At 43.1% G+C, this 20,036-nt stretch overlaps 1 protein-coding gene and 1 pseudogene across 2 annotated transcripts in view; both read left to right on the top strand.

The window, feature by feature from the left end:
* Positions 1 to 18,829, top strand: part of THRAP3 (thyroid hormone receptor associated protein 3) — a 41,251-nt gene extending 22,422 nt beyond the window's left edge. Inside the window, exons 4-12 of the mRNA XM_084871936.1 lie at positions 3,600 to 4,499; positions 5,939 to 6,646; positions 8,445 to 8,617; positions 9,364 to 9,475; positions 10,689 to 10,773; positions 12,759 to 12,946; positions 14,710 to 14,905; positions 15,363 to 15,506; positions 17,312 to 18,829. Of these exons, the coding sequence (XP_084728062.1) occupies positions 3,600 to 4,499; positions 5,939 to 6,646; positions 8,445 to 8,617; positions 9,364 to 9,475; positions 10,689 to 10,773; positions 12,759 to 12,946; positions 14,710 to 14,905; positions 15,363 to 15,506; positions 17,312 to 17,533 (2,728 nt within the window). The 3' untranslated portion in view covers positions 17,534 to 18,829. The remainder of the gene's footprint in view (positions 1 to 3,599; positions 4,500 to 5,938; positions 6,647 to 8,444; positions 8,618 to 9,363; positions 9,476 to 10,688; positions 10,774 to 12,758; positions 12,947 to 14,709; positions 14,906 to 15,362; positions 15,507 to 17,311) is intronic.
* A 588-nt stretch (positions 18,830 to 19,417) lies between these two features.
* On the top strand, positions 19,418 to 19,796 carry LOC311615946 (large ribosomal subunit protein eL42-like; annotated as a pseudogene). Its single transcript has one exon. The product of its transcript is annotated as a large ribosomal subunit protein eL42-like (transcript).
* Positions 19,797 to 20,036: the final 240 nt, after the last annotated feature.

Raw genomic sequence — 20,036 nt, 5'->3', positions numbered from 1 at the left:
TATTTTTTGATGGTTTCATAGTACTTCTAAAAGAGTCTTAAATAAATGGTTGGTGGGATACCTCTCCCCCCCAAAGAACAAGTTAATTTCTTAAATGGAATCTGTGAGAAGCCTACCTAAAAATTAGTTCTAGATCAGAGGATGAACAAAAAGTAAGTGTGCATAAGTATTGATGACTTCAATACAATATAGAACAGGAAGTTATAAATCTGTAGTTTTTCCCTCAAACAAAATAAATACTAGATTTTTTCCCTTCTTTTTAAAGATAACATTACACCTTGAAGGTAACAACTCTTAGCTTTTCTCCCTCTCATGTTTTTTGGGCATGCATTCATACCCCCCTCCACCCCACCCCCTCCAGCCCTAGACTAAATAGTGTCTGTCTGTTGCCCAATCATGTCAGTCTAATATGAATAAAATTCTATCCCACCTTCTCAACCCCTCCGAAAAAGAAGAGGGAAAACCCACTAAGTAAATTTATCTACCTTGGGAAGTTACCATCAAGGCCTTAGGACTGTGCAAAAGACTTAGTAACTCCTACCTAGCACCCAGAGTTCTTTATTTGGGCTGATTAAATCTGTTTTAGCCTATTTGGTTCTGAAAGGTAATATTTTAATTTAGAACTTTAGTAAATGGAAACTAAGTAATTGGTTAAAAAATAAGAGGCTATACAACCAAAACTCAAAGACAAAATAGAACTGACACAAGCCAAATTGAAAAATGTTAACTACCTCTGAGGTATTTGTGATAAATATAACTGGGAGGATCTGTCTGGACAGATCTCTTCTGCTTATTCTACAAATCATTGGCATGGTCATCATCTTGGCAAATGAGGAAAAAAATATAGGCAGGCAGTATGTGCTGGAGTAGGTCTAGAGCCCCTTTATTGTTACCTTATACCTAGAAAATTACTGTTTTGGAGGAATTTCTCCACTAGAAAACATATTTTTAGACTTTATTCTAGTGTGACTTCTCTTTTAGAAACAGATAAATTTGCCATGAATATTCAGTTCTGGCTTATCTGTTTCATGGAGAAAATTGCTTGTTTCCTTATATTTCACAGACTGTATCCTTTAAAGTGACTTTTTGTAAATAATTTCATTTGCAATCTGCAGAGAATCATGTCCCTGCATCTGTGCAGTGACTGCGGGTTTTGGATGCACTATGCCACAGGGCCCTCACTAGTAATTGGTGACAGAAGCAACAGTAGCCTCTGAGGATGGCAACATGAATTAAACCCTCCTTAGTTTGGTGGTACAGCACCTCCCTCAAGTGTAGCCACTTAATCCGGTCACATTCAGTTGCATAGCCTGCATCTGCCTCTTCCTTCTTCTTTTCTTAATATTGTGCTATTTTCGAATGAAAAGTGTGGAAGGTAAGTTTTTTGTTTTGTTTTTTAATTGGACTTAAATAGCAACCATTAACGACCAGTGTTATGCATCTTGCCAGTTGCTCTTGTTCTTGGGATAGATAAAGAACCTGAGCACAGCAGGTAGTAAGTAATAGAAAATCAAGCCCACTTTGTCTTTGGATTAATTAAAATAGTGTAAATTTCTTTTTTTAAATGTCATTTTGTTAAATCCTGTCACATTTGCTAAATGGAGTTATTTATAAAACAACCGGTTTGCAGTCAGACCTGCTGTGAGGCCTGCTGAAGGGTTTTTATTCTTTATGTTAAGAAATATTTTTGGGCCTAAACCGGTTTGGCTCAGTGGTAGAGCGTCGGTCTGCGTACTGAAAGGTCCCAGGTTCGATTCCGGCAAGGGCATGTACCTTGGTTGCGGGTACATCCCCGGTAGGGGGTGTGCAAGAGGCAACTGGTCGATGTTTCTCTCTCATCGACGTTTCTAGCTCTCTATCTCTCTCCCTTCCTCTCTGTAAAAAATGAATAAAATATATATTTCTTTTAAAAAGAAATATTTTTGGAAAGCATTTTGTAGCAATTTTACATATTTCTACTAACTACTTATGAGTAGTGGTTAATGATCTGTATTTTAGTTAACAAGACAGGTGTTATCTAAAAAGCCCAGTGGATTTTTATGCCAACAAATACAGTTTTTAGCTTTTTGATCAATGAAGCTCCCTGTCATTGATAAGCCTGGTATTCATGGACATAAATTTTTTACAAAGCTAGGTTAATATTGAATACTTGTGATTCTGGAAATGTACCTTTGCCAAGTTAGAGATAGATATATATATTAAAAAATATATTTTATTGATTCTTACAGAGAGGGAGAGAGATAGAGAGCTAGAAACGTCGATGAGAGAGAAACATTGACCAGCTGCCTCCTGCACACCCTCCACCTGGGATGTGCCTGCAACCAAGGTACATGCCCTTGACTGGAATCGAACCTGGGACCCCCCCAGTTCGCAGACCAGCGCTCCACCACTGAGCCAAACCGGCCTCGGCTAGAGTTCTATATTTTTAAACAATAAAGAACACATCTTAGGCTTTAGGTTGACTTGAAAGATGTACATGGTAAGGAAGGGTGGTTTTATAGTTTCTCTGCTAATCTCCGGTGCCCTTGTGTGTCTTACAGTCAGTAGTGCCCTCTTGTGGCACACAGTTAATCTCCTGTAGTTCAGCCACAGTTACTGACCTAAATAGTGAGACCATTTCCAGGTCCCCAGTAAAAAACTAATACTTCTATGTCTTGCTGATATGATTTCAGTAAAAATCTTTTAAACTTTGTGTTCAAAGCTTTTCTAAGTCCCTAGTTAAGTGGCTTTAATTTAGACCTGGCATTAGTGGAATCTAAGAAATTGGCCCTGCACAGATAGAGATGAATAGGATGGGCAGTAGAGTGTTATAACAGTATTGGGGCCAAAGGACCTGAACAGTTAACTGGATGTCATAGCTTGTAGTTCTTCCTTGCTTCCAATGATGTAGGCTCTTGTAAAATCCCCTGTGGTGTAAAACCCTAAGCAATTAGTACACTATATAGCCTTTGTTTAGTTTACTGCATTAAGGACATTTTGCTATTCTTTCACTGCAGAAATATAGCTTTACTTACTTAAATGTGTTATACCTGGAGTGAGGGACAGGGGCAGACTATGAGGGGTCAATGGAAGGAAAAAGGGGACAGCTGAAACAGGTTTGGCTCAGTGGATAGAGCGTCAGCCTGCGGACTGAAGGGTTCCAGGTTCCAATCCCATCAAGGGCATGTACCTTCGTTGCGGGCACATCCCCGGTGGGGAGTATGCAAGAGGCAGCTGATCGATGCTTCTTTCTCATTGATGTTTCTAACTCTCTATCCCTCTCTTCTTCTCCGTAAAAAGTCAATAAAATATATTTTAAGAAAAAAAAAGAAAGAAAAAAGGGGACATATGTAATACATTCAATAATAAAGACATAAAAATAAAATGTTCAATAATAAGCATTCTTGGCAGCTCATTTGTTAAAATGATTCTTATTTGTCTTTTTTATGTATTTATTTATTTTTTACTTAATATGATTCATAAGCAGTGGGATTAAATATTTAAGTGTGCTCCCTATGAGCAGGAATTTCAAAACATTACTTTTTCTTGACAGGTTTTTCAAGAATAAATATGTGTATGTCAAAATTCTAACATTTCCTCTCCCTTCATCCCCTTTTCAGTTCTAGGTCTCGTTCCAGATCATATTCTCCAGCTCATAACAGAGAGAGGAATCACCCAAGAGTCTATCAGAATCGGGATTTCCGAGGTCACAACAGAGGCTATAGAAGGCCCTATTATTTCCGTGGGCGCAACAGAGGCTTTTATCCATGGGGCCAGTATAACCGAGGAGGCTATGGAAACTACCGCTCAAATTGGCAGAATTATCGGCAGGCATACAGTCCTCGACGGGGCCGGTCCCGATCCCGGTCCCCGAAGAGAAGGTCTCCTTCACCAAGATCCAGGAGCCATTCTAGAAACTCCGATAAGTCTTCCTCTGACAGGTCAAGGCGCTCATCATCCTCTCGTTCTTCCTCCAATCACAGCCGAGTTGAATCTTCCAAGCGCAAGTCTGCAAAGGAGAAAAAGTCCTCTTCCAAGGATAGCCGTCCATCTCAGTCTGCTGGAGATAACCAAGGAGAAGAGGCCAAGGAGCAGAGTTTCTCTGGAGGCACCTCTCAAGATACAAAAGCATCTGAGAGCTCAAAGCCATGGGCAGATGGCAGCACATACAGTGCTGGTTCTGCATCACGGGCATCGGTTTCTGAGCTGAGTCCCCGGGAGCGGAGCCCTGCTCTTAAAAGCCCCCTCCAATCTGTGGTAGTGAGGCGGCGGTCTCCCCGTCCCAGCCCTGTGCCAAAGCCTAGCCCTCCACTTTCCAGCACATCCCAAATGGGATCAGGTCTGCAGAGTGGTTCTGGGTACCAAGCTGGGACACACCAAGGTCAGTTTGACCATGGCTCTGGGTCCTTGAGTCCATCCAAGAAGAGCCCTGTGGGTAAGAGTCCACCAGCCACTGGCTCCACATATGGCTCGTCTCAGAAGGAGGAGGCTGCTTCAGGAGGAGCAGCCTATACAAAGAGGCAAGTATCTTGTTTGCCTGTCCTAGTTATGTTTTTATTTCACCAGCTGGCAGTTTGATTGTAATGTAATCTAAATTAGAGCTGTGATTAATGGTAAAAAGTTAATCCCCATTCCTAAACTTTTCATTAGCAAAATTGAAAAGCATCACCTAAGGACATCTTAAGCTTAACTCTAGCTTTCCTACCTTCCTGAATTTGTATTGCAGCATAAAGTTTCTTTAAACTACTCTGAAATGATGTTTTCACATTTAAAAATTTGCCTTGGATTCTACCAATGTAAGCCAGAGAACAGTAGAGATTTGTGGGTCAGCTATCAAAAAATATGATCTTTGCCAAAATGAATGGCCATTGGAGCTGTTAGACCCGCTAAGAACCACCATCTGTGATTGATCTGCATCAGCCCCTCGTGGTGAAGAGCTGCACCCTCACACCCTCCAGTTGAGGAGACTGTGCAGAATGGGAAAATCCAAGGCTTAGTCCGGGAAGGCCTTGTTTTAAAATCACAAGGTGGGTGTATTCCCAGGAGAAGCCAACTGGGCTGCATGTTAGGAGAGGATGGGACAATGCTTTCATCTTTATACCCTGGGGGACATGGTGAGTTGGAACCTGAATCTTTGTGTGATTGTATGGATTGGGACAGCAGAGACATAACAAGGACGTTGGCTTGGAACCAGTTGTCAAGAGGGATTTACCGAGCAAGGGGTATTTTTCCCTTTTTCTTTTCTCCCATTATTCTTTGATATCCTGCTGTCCTTTGATTCTGTTTTACCATATTATCCATTAATGGTACAAATGAGATGTTGAGAATCTACTTTCCAGCCTTAAGTAAGTCTACTTTAAAATGTAAGTTTGGTTCCTTGCCAGAACTGTGAATGTCTTTAGAAGACTTGGGTATGAGCTCTGCCTTTCCATAAGAAAGAGTAGGATGATCCCCCCCCTGCTCTCAATTAACACATATTTTGTTTTTATTTGTGTTTGCAGTATATTTCATATTTAGATCTTCTAGGTGACTTGAAGCAAATTTGAAGTCTCTTTTGAGACTTGTATTTCCAAATGTGAGTTATATAAAAGCAAAACAATCCAAGGTTGAACATTCTATGTTAATTTTGCTGAAAGCAGATTATAAGTGACTGAATGAAGGTTGGATAAGACCTTATTTTATTTTTTTTTCCTAGACTACATACAGGTAAGTAGGTTTTTGTTTTTTAGTATCCTAAAAATTACCTTTGTTATTTTCTTTTTGGTTGCTTTTGTAAGACACAACTCCATGGACTATGTATTTTTCTCTTAAATTACTAGAAAGTAGCCAAGGAGAAAGTCCTTTAGAATCCACGAGACATGTTTATTTAGAGATTCAAAAACCCAAGACCAGTGGTGCTGTTTTAGATCAGGTTGCTTAAGAAACCTCTTGTGTGTCGCCCTTTTGTTTTTATAACCAGGTATCTAGATGAGCAGAAGACAGAGAATGGAAAAGATAAGGAACAGAAACAAACAAATACTGATAAAGAGAAAATGAAAGAGAAAGGGAGCTTCTCTGACACAGGCTTGAGTGATTCGAAAATAAAATCTGATATGTTTGCTCCCAAAACTGATTCTGAGAAGCCTTTTCGGGGTAGCCAGTCCCCTAAAAGATACAAGCTCCGAGATGACTTTGAGAAGAAGATGGCTGATTTCCACAAGGAAGACATGGATGACCAAGATAAGGACAAAGCCAAAGGAAGGAAGGAATCTGAGTTTGATGATGAACCCAAATTTATGTCGAAAGTCATAGCCGGTGCAAACAAAAACCAGGAGGATGAGAAGTCAGGCAAATGGGAAGTGTATGCACCTTCAGGGAAGGAAAAGCAAAGGAAAACAGAGGAGCTGGAGGAAGATTCTTTCTCAGAGAGATCCAAAAAGGAGGATCGGGGAGGAGTCAAGAGAACCGAAAGTGGGCACAGGGGGTTTGTGCCTGAAAAGAATTTCCGAGTGACTGCTTACAAAGCGGTCCAGGAGAAAAGCTCATCACCTCCCCCAAGGAAGACCTCTGAGAGCCGGGAGAAACTAGGAGCCAAAGGAGACTTTTCCACAGGGAAGTCTTCCTTTTCTATTACTCGAGAGGCCCAGGTCAATGTCCGGATGGACTCCTTTGATGAGGACCTTGCAAGGTGAGGTTTAGTTCTTGATCAGTGGCCTAAATGGTGCCTCCTATCCTCTGTTCCTGAGGACATTCTGGAACCAAGACAGGCCCCTCTTGTATTTTCCCACTGTCGCAAGTTTCACAGCTGATAGATACCCTTGGGTCCACACCTCTCAGTGGGGAGTGTGTGTCACAGGGATGGTGAAGGGTGTTTCTTCAGTGACTGGTTTTGGTGTTGGGTCTCCTCTGCTGTTTTCCGGCCCTCTATCCAGCCCCTAGCCCCTCCTCGCCTTCCCAGCCTTCATTCTGTTTTTGTTTGTTTTGTTTTAAAACCTCCCCCCCCCCCCCATGAATTTGCTTAAGGTGCCTTTGGGCCTGTACAGCCACCCAGGATCTATTTTTCCATTTTTAATAGGCTCCTAGAGCCTATTATTATAGGCCTTCACCAAGAAATAATGTGACAGTTTTTAGAGTTGGGGCTGTGAGTAAGAGGAGTACTTTAGGAATTTCTAAAAAATTTTTTTAATTTGTGTTAGTTTTTTTAGTGTGTTGATGGCAAGACTGGTTTTGTTGTTTATTTTTATTAATATTTATGTTGAACTTACTCCCGGGCCATGAGTCTTGTTTCTTTGGTTTCTTCTGGGATATCTTTTTCTTCTGTGCAACCACCTTTTGTGGTTTAGAAACAATCTGCATGTTTTCCCTAAGGATCCTCTCAATGAGGCAAGGGGAGCTCATGTATGGGTTAATATGCCCATGAGCTCTGTATGTTCCACAACACATCTTGAGCACCTGGATGTGCTCAGTGACTCTACATCCTAAACCCTTAAACTCAGCATTAGAGGCTTTCTGTGTTGTTTAGCACGTGCAGCAATCATTCAGCACTCTTTGGGCCACCGACCCTGTGTCCAGCCCCACTGTTTCACCTGGGCACACCTACCAGCTCCACAGGGTAACGACGGGATGAGACACATTGCTTCTGGAAAGTGACATCCTTCAGATCCTTGGTGGTTTTTTGGACATGTGTACTATTGATGACCTGGCAGTTTCACAAGTGTTCTTAAAGTGAACACAAAGATTTGAACCTCATGATTTGAATGATTTTTGTAGTGGTTTCTGGGTCAAGTGAATAGCAACCATTTTCAGAGGTTACCTCTGGCTGCATTCTGGAGGAGGAAGAGGCCAGGCTTTTTTTTTCTTTTTTCTTTTTTCTTTTCAGAGAGGAAGGAAGGGTGGGAGAGAAGAGAAACTTCCATGATGAGAGAGAATCATGGACCAGCTGCCTCCTGCAAATCCCCCACTGGGGATTGAGCTCACAACCCGGGTATGTGCCCTTGACCAGAATTGAACCTAGGATCTTTCAGTTCGCAGGCCGATGCTCTACCCACTGAGCAAAACCAGCTAGGGTGAGGCCAGGCTATTTTTAACTTGGGGTAATGTAAAAACTCTGCAGCCTGTTGGAAGTCAGCAGGAGCCACATTTCACTCCTGCTTCATTGTGTTGACTCACTGAATAGCTCTGGCTGGCCAAGCTAGTCGATCTTTTAAATACATTCTCATTTGCTGTGTATGGTAAAGCCAGCAGTGATGCCAAAAACAGAATCACTGAGGTTTAACCCTTTCTATTAAAAAGTACCAGTGAAAAAAAGGGAAGTGATGGATTTTGGATGCCTTTTTCCATAGCTGTGCATTGAGATTACTTTGAATTTAAAAAAGAACTTTGTGGATAAAATTAAAACGCTTTGAACAAAGGCATTGTATACATATTCATTGACTTTCTGTATATCTTGTTAAATGGAACCCCCTTGTGTTTTTTCCCCCCCACAGACCCAGTGGATTACTGGCTCAGGAGCGCAAGCTTTCTCGGGATCTAGTTCATAGCAACAAAAAGGAACAAGAATTCCGTTCCATTTTCCAGCACATACAGTCAGCTCAGTCTCAGCGGAGCCCCTCAGAACTGTTTGCCCAGCACATTGTGACCATTGTTCACCACGTTAAAGGTAAGTCCCAACCCCAGTCTGCTCAGGATCCCTTTCCACAGCTTAGCTTCCTCTATTGCAAGCAGAAGGATGAGTGGGTGAATAAGGGAGCTTTATCAGGCCCTTTATCTTATTAAAGGGCCTTTGAAGTAAGGGACTGACTGTAAGAAATCCATTTCAGCAAGGAGCTTCCATTTTTTAATTACAGAGCTGAACATTTTGAATTGTTAGTTGTCTTCTTTGATAAGAATAGGTAAAATCTTCCACATGAAGGCTTAAAATGCTTGTAAAAGCAAGTATGAAAAGTGGTTTTACCCAAACCTCTGTCTTCTCTTGTCCACTAAGAAGAAGCCTCTTGTTGTCTTTATGCTGTGTGTGAATTTTTTCCTCCACCATAAGGGCGCAAATAGAGGTGGGCGGGTTGGGGAATGACAGAGAGATGATATAGAAGCTCGGTTGTGCCAGTTATAGGTTCCATCTGAAATTTAAACTTAAGCAGGAGTTGGTGGTGTGATTCAAATGATAGTAAGCTCCAGTTTTCTTTGTATCCATGTCTTAAGATAAGGGAGCTACAGTGGTATTCTAGTGTCCAACATTGGATTGTGTAAACCATCCTTTTTTCCTTTCTCTTTTCAGTATGTTTGTTATGTAGATTTGAAAATTTTAGTCACATCTCTGTAGCTGCAGGTTCATATAAAAGAGTTGAGTATTATGAATCTTATGTCTGCCTTTGATGGCATAATGTGTTTGTCTTTGAATCCCCACAGAACATCACTTTGGGTCCTCAGGAATGACATTGCATGAACGCTTTACTAAGTACCTAAAGAGAGGAACTGAGCAAGAGGCAGCTAAGAACAAGAAAAGCCCAGAGATACACAGGTGAGGCCCTCAACCCTACATTGGAGGTGGTCGTAAAAGACTGATCATCAAGCCAAAACCGGTTTGGCTCAGTGGATAGAGCGTCGGCCTGCGGACTGAAAGGTCCCAGGTTCGATTTCAGTCAAGGGCATGTACCTTGGTTGGGGGGCACATCGCCAGTGGGGGGTGTGCAGGAGGCAGCTGATCGATGTTTCTCTCTCATCAATGTTTCTAGCTCTCTCTCTCTCTCCCTTCCTCTCTGTAAAAAATCAATAAAATATATTTTAAAAAAAGACTGATCATCAGATATTAAACTATCTTTGCCACATTAGCAGTAGAATTTAAGGTAACACCCTGTAGATTCTAGGAAAGAAGTGGATGTTTGTAGTTGTGAATGGAGCTACCTATAGTTGGTAGGACCACGTTTGTACAGTAGTCTTGGATTTAGGGTCATGCTGGGCAAATGTTTCTCCTCTAGACCTATCTCATTGGTGAATAATGGGCCATTACATTCTAATTTCCAACGTGAAACTCGTTAATAGAACATATAGATAGTCCTTAAAAAAAAACCACCCAACTTATTGATTGATTGATTGATTGGTTTTAGAGAGGAAAGGCAGTGAGTGCGTAGGGAGAAACATTGATTTGTTTTTTTCACTTATTTATGCATTAAGTTGGTTGTATATGCCCTGACCGGGGATCAAACTCACAACCTTGGCTTATCAGGACGATGCGCTAATTCAGTGATGGGCAAACTCATTAGTCAGCAATTGAAATTTCTTTTGAGAGTCAAATTTTTTAAACTTAAACTTTTTCTAATGCCACTTGTTTAAAATAGACTTGCCCAGGCCGTTGTATTTTGTGGAAGAGCCACACTTGAGGGGCCAAAGAGCCGCATGTGGCTCGTGAGCCGCAGTTTGCAGACCACGGCTCTAACTAATTGAGCTTCCGGGCCAGGATCTAGAGATAATCTTGACATGAACTTGAAATCATAAGTTTGTGAGTGTGCCTTCCTGGATGTAACATTACTGTTTGAGTTTGAGAAGTTTTAGATTTTGTGTGCTTTGTGCACACCTATGGGAGAGGGTAAGAATGCAAAGAATATAAGTAATATGTAAGTTAAGAAACATAAAAGGGAATGCCTATGACTCCATTACCAACTTCTAAACTAAAATATTACCTGTATTATAGTCACACTGTGGATATTAAAAATTTTTTGTGTTTTCACTTGTAGGAGGATAGACATTTCCCCCAGTACGTTCAGGAAACATGGATTGGCTCATGATGAAATGAAAAGTCCCCGGGAACCTGGCTACAAGGTGAACTGTTGCTTTGATCAGTAATTCCCACAAAATGAGTGCGTTGGGCATGAACTTGACAGAAATGTGTTTGTTTAAATTACTCTCTACTTAAGTTTGTGTTTTTCTTTTAAGGATGGGCATAATTCTAAAAATGAACTACAAAGGGTTAATTTTTATTAAATGTATCAACAACCTTTGTGAAGTGGTTAGAATATGGTAAATGACCCCAAAGTCTATTGAGGTGAGCTTGAGAAAAAAAAAGGAGTTTTGGAACAAGTGCCCATGATGAGAGAAGAAACTTTTTGTGATATTTTTCTGCTTGTAAGTATTATCAAATCAACTATATACATGCACTATTTCCAACCATGATTTAAAAAAGACATGCATGTCAGAGGAGAGTGAAATATTCATATCTTAACTTATTAGACTGTTTTGAACAGCTAGTCCAGTTTTTTCTAACATTGTACCATATCTATCATCTGTTGGTTACTGTTACTTTGAAGCTAAACATTACTTTGATAGCCCAGCTACATTTGCAATGATGTGCACGTAAAAACTCTTAAGAGATTAAAGCTTATATGCACTTTTTTAATGTGAAATACTAGATTTGGTGCTTTAAAAAAATCTTAGTATTTATTGACCTTCATTCACATATGCAGTTGAAATTTAAAATTCAAAGTTGGCTCTTTCAATGCTGCTGAAACCTTGCTAAAAATTTTAATTACTTTTCAAGTTTTCTAAACAAATTTGTCTTGTTGGTCTAATGTGATAAGAGGCACTCTTGCACAATCTCTCTTCTCTCCCATCCCTTTTTCTTTTTCTTGAAGTGTCCACCAGATTGACACTAACATGTGAAAAGCAAGGTTTTGAAACCCAGAAGACACCTCATCTCTGCCTCACAAAGCCAGCTCATTAGAGATGATATGTGCACCGCCAGAGGGAGCAGCGTCTGCTTTTGTCTTGTGTTTCTTTAGTCTTTGGAGGGTGCAGAGATCCCCCCTCAAAAACAATGGAAATAAAATAAACTTAATACCTACCACTCCTGTTAAACTTTTATTTAACAAAAAGCTTAGTATAAGTGAAATATTTATAATACAGAGTGAACTGCTCAGTTCTTGCTCTTTTAGGGAGGTGTTAGTCCCAGGAGACAAGGCTTAGTGTATAATGTTCTTGAAATCACCTTGCATCTCTGCTCTCACTAAGTTTCCCCAAGAACTGTGGGACCCCTGCAGTGCTGGTCATATTGTCTGCAACTCCCCTGGCCTGGTGGTTACACTTCCTAGAAGATTTTTTCTTCTTTTTCCTTTTAAAACAAAAACAAAAAACTTTGACCTGATTTTGCCACTTTATGAAATTACGGTACTCCCTACATTATTGATACTTCTTCTCTAGAGAAATTCTCAGTATAATCAACCAGTTAGGCAGGCTGTTTAAGGCTCCCATTGTCTGTCTTTGGACTCAGTACTCAGACATGATTCCAAGTCTAGGATAAGTGTGGGGTGACTGCTACATTGTAGGTAGGAAAAGGTAACACATGCCTTTCTACTTTTGCTGGTGAGTAAGCAGGAGTCAGCCTTAGCCAACCACTTTCTAGAACTGATTTGGCCTTCTCAACTTGTAGGCTAGCCAGGTCATTACGAGGCTGTGGAGGAAATGAAGCAAAATCAATATAAAGCATATTTAGATTTATTTATTTTTTTTAAAGATTCTTTATTGATTAAGGTATTACTTACATGTCCTTATCCCCCCAAGTATAAAGCATGTTTAGAAGGCTACCATTATTACTGTGGAGAACTGATTTGGGATCTGAGGGAGGGATCCTTATGAAGTGACTTCTTGGGACTTCTTGGGACATCTGCATCCCTCCCAAGCTTGGGTGAGGTGCCTCACACTCCCATTTCTCCCTCTGCACCACTCCATCGGAGTAGTAACCACAGTTTATGGGGTGGTTGAGTTGGCAGCCCTGAACCCCAGAAACCTTCATTTTGATTTTCTTTTGCCAGGCTGAGGGGAAATACAAAGATGATCCTGTTGATCTCCGCCTTGATATTGAACGTCGTAAAAAACATAAGGAGAGAGATCTTAAACGAGGTAAATCAAGAGAATCAGTGGATTCCCGAGACTCAAGCCACTCAAGGGAAAGATCAGCCGAGAAAACAGAGAAAACCCATAAAGGATCAAAGAAGCAGAAGTACGTGAGCCCCTGTCACCTCATTCAGATTCCTGGAGTCTCATCTGCCCCCCTTTAGGCTCTACACCAAACCTATTAAAGTGGGTGTGAACCTTCTCCAAAGAAGGCCTGCTGCTGGGAGATGGCCAGCTAGTTCGGCTACGGGAGTGTGGGAAATCATTTGGGGATTCGTTTTGTAGCTGTTTTAGATATTCTTTCTCATCACAAATATTCATGGGGAGGTTATGTTTTAGAAATGGCTTAAAGCACATGTGTCAAACACAAGGCCCGCGGGCCAAATCCAGCCCGCCAGGCCTTGCAATGTGGCCCACACCGGGCTGTCATCACTGCACTCCGCTGTCAGTTTATGACATTGTCAGTTTATGACTGTTCAGTAAACCATTCGGCCCGCGATTTAGGCTGGATTTTAGATTTTGGCCCCTTCTCTGATTGAGTTCGACACCCCTAGCTTAAAGCCATTATCAGGTAACAACACTGGTCAAACAAGCTGTGGAACTAGATAGGACAAGATTGTTGATCTTAGTGCTTTTTAAACTAAGTTAGCAGACGTTTCCAAGAGAGATTATTTGTTTCCTTTCTTTTTTGAAAATGATAAGCTTTTATTTTATTATTATTATTTAAAATATATTTTTATTGATTTCTGAGAGGAAGGAGAGGGAGAGAAAGAGATAGAAACATCAATGATGAGAAAGAATCACTGCCTTCTGCACGCCCTTACTGGATATCGAAGCTGGGACCCTTCAGTCCTCAGGTGACACTCCACTGAGCCAAACCAGAGAAGTTATTTAAAAATTTTTTTTTTAATTTAATATATTTCTTTATTGATTTCAGAGAGTAAGAGAGAGAGAGAAAAATTGTGGGAGCAGGCAATGTGCTTTTCCTAATGGAGGAGGGTGAGGGAAGGGAGGACAGTGATAGGCCACTGACACTTGGGTGGCTTCTCCCTGTAACTCCTTTTCCACCCCTGGGAGCCTGGCCTTTCTGCCACCTTAGAGGCAACCTCCCCTAGGCGCAGGGCTGGCCCTGACCTTTGGTACGTAGACAGTGACTCATCGCAGTAGTCTCCTTTGCTGTAGTCTGTAATTTCCACCAGATGAAGGGAAGGTAGGGAAATCACTGGGAAGGGTTCTGCCAGATTTTGTGCTTAATAACACCCTGTTTGAGCTCAGAGTGAGGTGGCATGTGGAGCAGTAGTATAATTAGAAGTAGGTTTGAATCCAGGTTCTGCTCAGCTCTGTCACCTGGAAAATGGAATGCTACTGAATAATCAGAGTTGCCATTTACTTTGTGCTTGCTATGTCAGTGTAAAGTGTTCGGTCTTCAGAGCAACCCCAAGAGATATAGGTAGTGTTCTTCCTCTGAGAAATAAAGTCCTAGAAAGCACAGCTAGATGCTAATATATGAAGCCTCTGTCCCAGTACCATGTACATGGGACTCTCAGCACAGGGTAAGCTTTCTTCTGCTTTTCTATTTCATGCATATGCATTGAACTGAACTGCCAGAGGCCATGGATTGTTTTGTTTCTTATGTATATGTCCTGTATTCATCACAGGCTCAGGCGAGGATGTGTTAGTGAACACGACTGACAGAATTAGGATCTCCCTAGGTATCCCGAGTGGGTGAGGTGGGATGAATTGAGGTTTTTAGGTTACTCATTTTCAATGCCTTCATCACAGACACATTCCTGATTGCCCTGTGCTTCTTAGCCAGGAGGCCCTAGCCAAGAGGTTTATTGCTTTTTCCTGGGTCTTCTGTTTTCATAGGAAGCACCGGAGAACACGAGACCGGTCCAGATCATCATCCTCTTCCTCCCACTCATCCCACTCCTACAAAGCGGAGGAGTACACTGAAGAAACTGAGGAGAGAGAGGAGAGCACCACTGGCTTTGACAAATCAAGACTGGGGACCAAAGACTTCGTGGGTCCAAATGAAAGAGGAGGCAGAGCTCGAGGGACCTTTGTAAGACCCTGCTGTCCCCCCTTCTCTCTCACTACCTGCTCCCACCAATTCGAATTATGTGTTTATCAGAATACCAGTTTGGTTGCCCTTAATATAAGGAATCCAGTCTCCAGAACCATCAGAATGTGGTTCCCCGTTACCCAGGCTTTCTACTTGTATTTTACTGGTCATAATTGCTGAGCTAGACACTAGAAAGCCTCTTAGGGCTTTTAGTCTCAGAACTTCCCAACTTATCTTGACTCCTACTGTGCCCAGAGGCCCTGGTGCCGTATTGTCCTCTTTCTAGGCTGTAGACCTTAGGTGAACAGAAAGGAATTGGCTAGAAACCAGTGGACCAGCATATTGACTGCAGGACAACAGTATTCCGTGCCAGAAATGTGCTTGAACAGAATGCAGGGCACTGATTTTCTCCGTTCCTGACATGGTCCTTTGTTCCCTTTCCCTCTTTATGCCACAGCAATTTCGAGCCAGAGGTAGAGGCTGGGGCAGAGGCAGCTACTCTGGAAACAACAACAATAACAGCAACAATGATTTTCAAAAGAGAAGCCGAGAAGAGGAGTGGGACCCTGAGTACACGCCCAAGAGCAAGAAGTATTACCTGGTATGTGTCGGGATAACCAGGAAGGGCCAGGGCCTTTGGCATACATAATAGCTGATACCAAGGCTTTGGTTGGTATGTTCGGTCTGTTCAGAACTGAGGTACATTACGTGTGGAGGCATCTTGTACTGGGCGGGATGTGTCCTTGGGGGGCAGTAGAGTGCTGGCAAGATGAGAGGCAGCCCTGGCCTCAAGGGTTTACCACCTGAGACATGCATGGATTCTAGGGTAAACAAGAAGGGTTGCTTTTCCCTTTTTAGTTTGTGACTTGTTTTATTGCTCGCCCATCCCAATCTCGGCCTCCCTTCAGTCTCTACTGAGGAATAAAGCTATAACCCTTACCTTAAGCCACAGTTCCACTCAGTCACTTGCCAATGCAAGATTGACAGGGAAGATAGCTCAGGATCTCTGTCTCCAAAATGAAATGCCACTGGGGCTTCTCTCGTCTAAGCTGTTGGTCAGTGTCAGGTACCAGGCACCTCTGGACCTCGCTCCCCTCCCTCAGGTTAGGGCTCTTGTAGGCTGAATTACCTGCTAGTGAGTCCAGTCTCTTGGCCTTGGTATGTCAATAGCAGGCTTAGATCCAAACAGAGAGATGTACCTCTGAGTGTTGTGATAAAGGTAAACCTGGAGCTGAGTCTTCATCGTCTAGCTGCTAGACTCTAGCAGAAGGGCTGGCATGGGTCTGAGGTGTCATTTGCATAACTAGGAAACAGGCTGTTGGCTCTGCACAGCCTCCTTCCCTTTTCTAGGGCTGCTGGGAGCTGCTTTGAGATTCCTCAAGAACCCTTGAGTCTGGATTTAGGGAAATGTTGACTGGGTCCAGGATCAGTCCTAGAGTGGGATTGCTATAGGGGGAGCCCTTTTTCCTGCTCCTGCTTGCCACCTAAGGGAGCATCACCCACCTGATGCATTTAGCCAGGTAAACAAGCAACCCTGGTAGGAAGCTTGTTCCTGGCCCTTTTCCTGGCTGATCCCCAAGAGCCTTCCCCTATTGCATGGGTGGGTGGTTGAAACCATGGGGCTGATGACTTAGCAATGACTCCTACTTTTCAAAATTCTCGTTCATTTTTTCATTGGCTGCCTCCTCTCTGGTGAAATGGTCAGAGTGGGGTTGTTAGAGATGTAGGTTGTGTTTTTCCTACTCTGCCACACCTCCTCCTTACATAAAACTAAAGATGATGGACGATACAAGGCAGGAGACTGGGTTCTGGTCCTGACTTGGCCACTAAGTCTGAGACCATGGGCAACGAATTTACTCTTGGTTTTGCTGTCTGTTCTGGGCTGAGGCTGGGGTTGGGTGGGAAGAACTAGCGGAGCTATGTGTATTTGAGGATTGCTTCTGTGAGCTACCTGACAACCTAGATCAGACACAGTTTCATATTTTGGTGTGATTGGCATTCTCAAATTCATCCTTTGCGAGGTGGTGTACTAAGTAAATAATGAGTTAAAGTTCCTAAGCCTGTTTACTCATTTGCATAGTGGAGGGTGATAATGATAGGGTAGATGTAAGGGTTAAATGAGATAATGTATGTACAGGTCTTTCTGAAAGCTCGGTGAAGATTCTATCATTATCATTATTATTATAAAGCCCAGGCTACTGCCTTGGCATTCCCAGCGTGCCACCTGAATGTTTGTTGGATCTGAATCAGGAGTGTCTTTGGAGTGGGGAGAGGAGGAGGACGGAGAAGGAGCAAAGGGAGGTCTGGGCATAGGATCGTTTGAGAAAGACATTTGGGGGTAGGTACAGAGGACGGTTCTGGCTTCTTGTTAACTCTGGCATTGATGGCAGTTTTCTTTCCTTTTAGCATGACGACCGTGAAGGCGAAGGCAGTGAGAAGTGGGGGGGCCGGGGCCGCGGCCGAGGAGCCTTCCCCCGAGGTCGGGGCCGGTTCATGTTCCGGAAATCCAGCACCAGCCCCAAATGGGCCCACGACAAGTTCAGTGGGGAAGAAGGGGAGATAGAAGACGACGAGAGTGGGACAGAGAACCGAGAAGAGAAGGACAATTTACAGCCCACCACTGAGTAGGGGCCTGTGATCAGAGCTCCTGCCCAGGGGGACAGGCGCTAGGAAATGGCTGGTGAACTAAACAGAAGCCCCGAGAAGATTCTGAAACCCCCACCAGCCATGCAGAAAGCTGCTGTAGCTGAAAGCACCCCTGGCGCAGGTCCCACTGGACGGAGGCGGCTGGCCATGGAGCCTGGTCAGGCCCAGTTTTTGAGCAGAACACAGCACATTGGGCTTTCGCTGTGTTTCTCATTTGTTGTTGGTGTGTGGGGCGGGGACTGGGGCAGGGAGGGGAGAGCGATACTTGGATTTTGGTTTGTTTCCTATTAGAAACCAGTTTTGTTCTTAATTTCATTTGGAGCTAAGAGGACTAATTTGATAATTTTTAATTTCTTTTCCTGGTTTTTAAAGCCCTCTTTTTTTTTTTTCTTTTTTTTTTTTAAGGCATATAGTAACATTAGCAGAAAGATTTAATTTGGACAACTTTTGATCCTGATTCTTAAAAGAGAAAACAAAGCATGTGAATAAACATTGAAATGTTCATCTCAGTTTGGGACCAACTGCTTGGATCTTTGTAAAAATTGGTTTTGTATGTAGAGGAGGAGTTCAAGGCCTTTCTGACCACCTTGTGTTCCCCTTTTCTGCGGAGCCATGTATCACATGGTATTGCTCCTAACCACACCCCACGCGCCCCTCCCCAATATTTTCTGATTTCTTCTGGGCGGGCTTCCCCTTCTCCACCAGCAGCTCCGGCGTCCCGATGTTCCAGCCCCGCTGACCTCGGCAGCAGTGGTGGACACTGGGTGACGGTTTCTGGTCTGTTTTCTAGGAAACTCTGGATTCTATTGTCTTTACAAATATAAGATGAGAAAATAATTTTTTCAATATTTTTTATTAATCTTTTTATAAAATGAAAAGAAACTCCTATGATTGATTAAGGAAGGTGGTATGGCTGGGTGGTTTGTGGGGTTCTTTTTTTTTCTTTTCCTTTTTAACCTTAAGCTTTAAGTTGAAGCATTCTCAGATGTTTGGGGGGAAACATCCTCTTAAAATGGGTCCTTGTGCTTGCCTTCCGGGGAGGCGGTCCTGAGCAGGTGAATCATATGGCACTTTCGCATATGGTATATGGGGACTGCACCCACCTCTCCCCGCCCCCCCGACCTTTGCCTCTTGGGTTGTGCTACTTTTACCCTTACTTTGCTACATTTCTATAGTTAAGTTGGTTTTACTTGATTCATGTTTAAGGGGAAACCCCCCTTAAAGATTTGTTTCAACTCCTCCTGCAAATAAAAATAAATAAATGAAGTGGCAGGTGTACATGGACTCTGATTACTGGAGATGGGGGCGGGGTGCGTCCCACGTTCGTGGGGGCGGACATCTCCTATAGGGAATCTGGAAGAGAGAAGGTCTGTGGGGCTGGACTCACACTTGCCCAGCCCGAACCTCACCAGTCTCACTCTCAACCTGGGGAGGAGCTTATGACTGCATTCTCATCGCAGTGGTTTTACTTTATTCTGTGTCTTGGACACCCCAGGAGAACCAGATTTTTTCACTGTGGTGTGACATGCATGAGCAAGGACTTCGGCTTCCAAGGTGCTGGGGCGGAGGCCAGGGGTGTGGATAACAGACGCGGCCTTGTGTGTTTTCCTCTGAGCAGCAAGGTTACCTGAAAGCACCTGGCTGGCGTGGCTCTGGTTGAGTGTCGACCTATGAACCAGGTGGTCACAGTGGGAATCCCGGTCAGAGCACAGAGCACATGCCTGGTCTGGCTCTATCCCCAGTAAGGGGGGGGGGGGGGGCGGCATGCAGGAGGCAGTCAATGATTCCATCATCGAGGTTTTTATCCCTCTCCCTCTCTGAAATGAATAAAAATACATTAAAAGTATTACGTGAGCTTTTCTTTCACTGCTGATAGCGCTCGCAAACATGGTGAACGTTCCTAAAACCCGCCGAACTTTCTGTAAGAAGTGTGGCAAGCATCAACCCCACAAAGTAACAGTACAAGAAGGGCAAGGATTCTCTGTATGCGCAGGGAAAGCGGCGTTATGACAGGAAGCAAAATGGCTATGGTGGGCAGACTAAGCCTATTTTCTGAAAAAAGGCTAAAACTACAAAGAAGATTGTGCTGAGGCTTGAATGCGTTGAGCCTAACAGCAGATCTAAGAGAATGCTGGCTATTAAGAGATGCAAGCATTTTGAACTGGGAGGAGATAAGAAGAGAAAGGGTCAAGTGATCCAGTCGTATTTTGTTTTATTATATGACAATAAAATCATGATATATTAACTTAAAAAAAATATTACGTGAAAGTGAACCTAGCCCACATGGGATGGGCACTAGGTGGGCCCTACCTTTCAGCCCTGGCCAGCTCTGGGCTGGCTGTAACCAGCAGAAGCACTGAAAGAATCTGGAGGTGTTTTCTGAAACCAAAGGAAGAGTCGCTCTTCCTCCTCTGCACTACCCGGGAGCCCTCCCTCCCAGGGAAAGCAGAGCGTACCAGCAGTAGCTTTGTGGGCACTAGAACAA

The sequence above is a fragment of the Pipistrellus hanaki genome (assembly GCF_964339955.1).
Source record: "Pipistrellus hanaki genome assembly, chromosome: 2".
Classification (NCBI taxonomy): Eukaryota; Metazoa; Chordata; class Mammalia; order Chiroptera; family Vespertilionidae; genus Pipistrellus; species Pipistrellus hanaki.
Note: the sequence above shows the minus strand (reverse complement) of the source record. Positions and strands in the feature narration are given on the sequence as shown.